Source organism: Pteropus alecto, unplaced genomic scaffold (genome assembly GCF_000325575.1).
Source record: "Pteropus alecto unplaced genomic scaffold, ASM32557v1 scaffold34, whole genome shotgun sequence".
In the NCBI taxonomy this organism is placed as follows: domain Eukaryota; kingdom Metazoa; phylum Chordata; class Mammalia; order Chiroptera; family Pteropodidae; genus Pteropus; species Pteropus alecto.
In genome coordinates, this window is record NW_006435763.1 from 6,742,868 (window position 1) to 6,748,521 (window position 5,654).

Here is a 5,654-nt window from a genome sequence, read left to right on the forward strand (position 1 = left end):
CTCCCGCGTGCCCGCTTCTCGGTGGCAGGTGTTTTATCTCGTTCACCTCTATCTTTAGCATTCATCCCTTTATTCAGTGAATACATTAAAAGGTTTCCAGGAGACCTGCATACAGACCTCCTAATGGGGTGCAGGGTATTTTCGCTTTTAATGAGCACTCTGTTAATTCTGCTGTTGATCATTTATGGCCCACACGTTGAGCAAGCATGGTCTAGACAAACAGGTTTTAATTCTTCTCCACTTCTGACTTCCCCTTAAGATCCCCAAGCAGATCTTCACCTTCTGTTTTGGTCCTACGCATAGATACATACCCTTGGTCATGAGGCCCTATAAAAAATATTCCACGCAAGTTGGACACGTTGTTTACCTTGTTACCCTCTCTGTGAAGTACGCATAATAATGACACCTGTTCTATGGTGTTAGGAAGATGCACCTAACTAGTCACAGAAAGTACTTAGCAAACTGCCCGATTTACAGCTCAATCCATGTTAGCTCTTAAGAAGTAATTCTGGGTGCCCTTTTTCCTCCCCTAGGCTGTGGACTCCTCTAAGTGGAGAACTCAGATTCTTCATTCTCGTGGCTACTGTCACTGCCTCCGCTGTCTGAAAGAACTGTCCAGTAGAACTTTCAAATGTGGTAGCCGCTAGCTGCATGTGCTTGCCAAAGCACTCGCAGTGTGGGCAGTGCAGCTTCGGAACTGAATTTTTTAACTTAATGTTAATAAATTTAGGTAGCCACCTGTGGCTAGCGGCTTCCGTGTTGGACAGCACCAGTTGGCAAATGTCTGTCGAATGCAAAAGAGAATGAACGCCTTAGTGTATTTGTTCCCGGTGGAAAGAGAGACAGTGATGAGTTGAGAGAAGTGGAAAGTGCAGAGGAGGAAGAGAAAGGTGGATTCAGCTAACAGGTATCCTCAAAGGCCATCTATTTCAACTTCCATCCAGTGCTTGAATTTTTCTCACAGCATTACATTGCATTATATTCAGAAAACTTTCATCTTGAACGTTCTCCTTGTAACTTGTACCCTTTGGTCCTTACCACCTAGGCTGGTTCTAATCACTCTATCATAAAGAATCCACTCAAATATTTAAAGGTTGCTATTGTCCCTGTCTTTCCCCCAGAGCTTTCAATTCTCCAAGCCAAGCAGTTCTCCATAATACAGTTTGCTAGTGGTGTTTTATTGGGGAAGCTGCTCATCCACATCTACAGGAGATGGGTAATCCTTGTACCTACCTTATAGGGCTGGTGTGAGGACTGAATAAGATAGTGAACGCAAAGGTGCTCAGCAGAGTGCCCAGCATTTAGAAAGTGCTCATTAGATGTTCGTCGTTGTCAACAAAGAGACACGCTTTGCATTGTGTTTTAGAAACACGGCATTTATTTTGGTCAAACTGGTCTGGAGGGAGAAAGCAAAGACAGGGTTTTGGTGCTCTCTGAAAAGCAAGTGAATCGATGCCACTTACTAAGTGATAGAGTTACACCATGAAGTTAGTGAGGTCAAAGATGGCAAATTACACACACACTGGCACTGTAATGATTATTATAACCTAGGCGAATACGCCCAATTTCTTAAAACAAACATTCTAACAAATACAATTTTCTATAACAAACATAGTGAGTAAATTCAGTTTCTCACCACAAACATGAAAAACAGGCTTTGAGGTAATCCTGTCGTCGAGGTTAAATATTACATTCCATTAAGCTATCTCCATTTAAAAAGCAGATTCTCATAGCAAACAGACCTGTCAGAAACTCAGTCTCAGGGAGGTGGGAAACAGAATAGGTAAACATCTAACCTAAGATCTTCATCTTACCTGACTCATGCTCTTTGTGTGTGTGCCTGCCTTATGATAACTTATTTATAAACGTTCTTTCGTTTTTTCATCTTTCCAGTGACAACTAACTCAGGGCTTTCAATTCTCAAGATCACTAGTATGAGAATAAACGCCCACTGAGAATACACTGTTACATAAATGTGGTACATCATATGTGTAGCAGCCTTGAAAGATGTCTAAGTTTCAGCACCTAGAATGTACATAGTGGGCTCTCAGTAAGTATGAATGAATGAATGGATGATTGAGTAGAGAAAGGATCAGAAATTATTTACTGTAACATTTGTTTTGTCCACTTATTCATCGTTTTCTTCAACAAATGTTCTTTGGGAATGATGGTGAGCGCAAACAGACCCAGGTAACTCTCTCACAAAACACAATATTCGAAGAGATAGTCATGAATTTTTATAAATTTTGAGTAAAAGTAAGGCTGATAGGAGTTATGAAGAAAAAAGGCAGAGTTATAAGGTTCAGTACTTGGATGATTGACCTCACCTAGGAGATCTAAAGTAAATAAATGTGTTTGTGTATTATATATGTATGTTAGTAAATGCATTGACGTTTAGGTTGGATCTGTGTCGAATCTGACAATGGTTCTTGGTTTTAATGGGATTAGGTATGACATACTCTCTACATAAGACATCTCTGTATTATTTGGAATTGTCTCACAGGCATTTGTAATTAGAAAAGGCTACATGTATATAAATCTTACATCCAGATACATAGTTTTCACACTATATTGGTGGTGCTCAGTGTCGGGGAAGAAGGGTGAATTTACATGCTTGCTTGAGAGGGAAAAAAAGCGGTAGAATTAGATAGAGCTGTCGAGGTGGGCGGAATTTCCAGATGGCCCCCAGGTCTCCATCTGCCAGTTCAGTCACCTCCGTTATTCAGTCAATCACTGATCTAGGCACTGCTGTCAAGGGACTTTCCAGAAGTAATTAAGTCTTCAAGCAGTTGACTTTAAATTAGAGATTATCATAGGTGAGCCTGACCTAATCAGGTGAGCACCTAAAACAAGTCAGAGAGATTGAGGCAAAAGAGATCCTTCTTGCCACACTCCTGTGAATTGCCCGTGATAACCTGAGAGCAGCCTCTAGGAGCTGAGAGCAGTCCCCACCAATGACCAAAAAGAAAGCGGGGACTTCAGACCAATAGCCACAAGAAACTGAATCTTGCCGACAACCAGTGAGCTCGGAAGAGGATCCCAACCCTCAGATGAGATCACAGGCATGGCCAGCATGTTGACTGGAGCCCGATGAGGCCCTGACCCATACCCAGAATCCTGACCCAGGACAACTGAGATAATAGTTTATGTTGTTTTAAGTCGCCGACATGTGGTAGTTTGTTACACAGCGATAGAAAGCGAATATAGCTAGTATTGGAAATCAGAATTGGTTATAACCTGCGGCTTGGCATACTTGTCTCCAGCCTGAGTACTTAGGAGTTTTTTAAAACACTTGTTTCGAATGCGCTGCTACCCAATAAGGAACCTAGGCAGTGGAATAAAGTCTGCATTCAGTACAACTGCATTCTGTCAGTACTCTCGCCTCATCACTGCAAACAACTGTGCAAGTGCCTTTCAAACATTGTCCTTTCCAGAAATATTTTCATAAGTCTTTCCTGTAGGGCTGTAACTGATATGGCCATGAGCATTTTCTGTCTCTCTCTCAGCAATAGTTGTACCACGTAGAGCTCGTGCGGACTGTTCTTTGCATTAAGCTCTCCCACAGGTCGACTGTGATCAGTCTTGAAGCCTGGCAGTTGTTCTCTGCCTCACGGCCTGTTAGAATCAGCTGGAGAACTTTAAGAATACTGATTCCAGGCTCGTGCCCCAGACCCATGGAATCAGAATTTCTGGGGTTGAGCCAAGACATCCGTATTCTCAGAGCACCCCTGGGCGATGCTAGTGTGCAGCCAGGCTAGGAAACTACGCTTACAGGTTTACGGCAGGGCCTCTCCAACCTCGCTGTGCACACAAGTCACCTGGGAGCTCATTAAAATGCTGACTTAGCGTCGGCAGGTCTGGGGCGGGGCCTGAGATGTTGGATTTCTAACTCCCCTGGGATGCCGATGCTGCTGGTCCTTGGGCTATACGTTGAGTAGCAAGGGTTTATGGGATTGCTGTGGCAGTCGTGCCCCAGACTGGCAGTCTTACCTTCATGCCCATCCCATGACTGCCCGGATGGCTCGTCATCCTTCTGCCCCATTCTGTCCTCCCACCGCGTTCTCTTCTGTCTCATTTCTGTACGCTTTTGGCGTCTTCCCTTAGGCACCTTCCTCATTCTCGTCCTCCTTTTATTCCTTGGACCTGTCATAATTTGGGGGCAAAATCTAAGGCTGTACCTTCTTGGGGAAAAATCTCAGACTCTTACATAAATCCTAGACTCTTTTCACACAAGAGAACCATCACCTCTTATCCATTTTAAATAAGATGGTTCACGTCAATTATTAACCTGTAATGGCCAGTTGTTTTTTATTTCCATAAACCACCAACTGAAATAAAATTTAAGACTATTATTTAGAGGAAAGACGATCACATCATAAACTGCAGGGAAGTACGGCACTGAGGATTTTTCCCCCCATTCCCTTCAGAGTACGAAGCTGAGATGCCTGCCTTCCCGGAGGTATACAAAGCCAAACCGGAAGCCGTGATTCCTGTGAGTATCGCCCCGCCTGCCCGAAGCGAACGGCTCGGGAATGAGAACAGCACTGATAGCTGGTGGACATGACACAGTGTCAGGAGTTAGGGAAGGCGCGGCACCTGGAACTGGAAACCTGGGGCTGGGCCTGGCTCTGCCACTAACCACGTGACATAAAGGGCATCACATCACCTCTTCGACCCTGGGTTTCCACGTCTGTTAAATGGATCAGATAATCCTTGACTAACTCATAGGGCCTCTGTGGGGCTCACGTGAGATCCTGGATGAGAAAGGCCTTTACGGTGAAGGCAGCACCATGCCCATGTGGGGGACAGTTGCGGATAAAGCGGGTTCCCCAATACATGCCCAGATGGGCAAGCGGAAGACGGCACTCGGGAACATGGGCCAAGAACAGGGTGGCCTGGATGCAGGCCCTCAGGCGGCCTAGTTGGAGCAAAATAGGAACCTCATGGAGTTTAAAATGAAAAAGCAAGGCTCCGAGAGATGAAGGGACTTGAGCAGGGTCACAGCGATGGGGCCAGAACCGAAGTCCGGATTTCCAGTACGTTACTGCAGCTGCTGCTGTCAGGTTCTCTCGTGTCTGAGAACTGTCTTGGCCTATGACTGATCTTTTATTCGTGGCATCCTATTCTTGTTTTATGGATGCGATGTTTTCTCAAATTGCTCTGCAGACACTAACCACAGTTCCCTCCCCTGAATTATTTGTGTTCCTTCCAGGATCAGTCCTTTGTGGATCTTGGTCTTTGCCTTTTGTGCTGCCGATGTTCTTTATCTGTGTAGAGAGCTTTGATTGTCTGTTCAGAATTTAAAATGGAGGCCTGAGTGGACTTTTCTACCTAACTGGTATGGTTCTCCTCTGCTTTTGTACCTGCGGGTTTGTTTTCTGGAAGGGTCTCTTCTGTGAGCAGAAACACTGACTGGGAGGTCTTGGGGAGTGACCGACCACTGGGAGACTCCCCTTCAGGGTCAGCAGGCAGGGAGCCTGCAAATCAAGGGTGAGTTCTCTTCCTTCTGGCCACCGGCATGGTGCCCTGGGTAGTCCTGCTCCGTCCAGGCTGTTGGGTGAACTTGTTTACAGGAGAGTAACGGGGAAGGAGAGCTGGGTAGAAAATGCTGGTGTGAAGGCGGCTTTATGTATATGGAAGGGGGTGGGGACGGG

General features: G+C 45.3%; 1 protein-coding gene across 1 annotated transcript in view; it reads left to right on the forward strand.

The window, feature by feature from the left end:
- The window catches only part of IQCK (IQ motif containing K), an 86,471-nt gene that overhangs the window by 498 nt on the left and 80,319 nt on the right, over nucleotides 1-5,654 (forward strand). Inside the window, exon 2 of the mRNA XM_025046104.1 lies at nucleotides 4,428-4,558. Coding sequence (XP_024901872.1) covers nucleotides 4,428-4,558 — 131 coding nt within the window. The remainder of the gene's footprint in view (nucleotides 1-4,427; nucleotides 4,559-5,654) is intronic.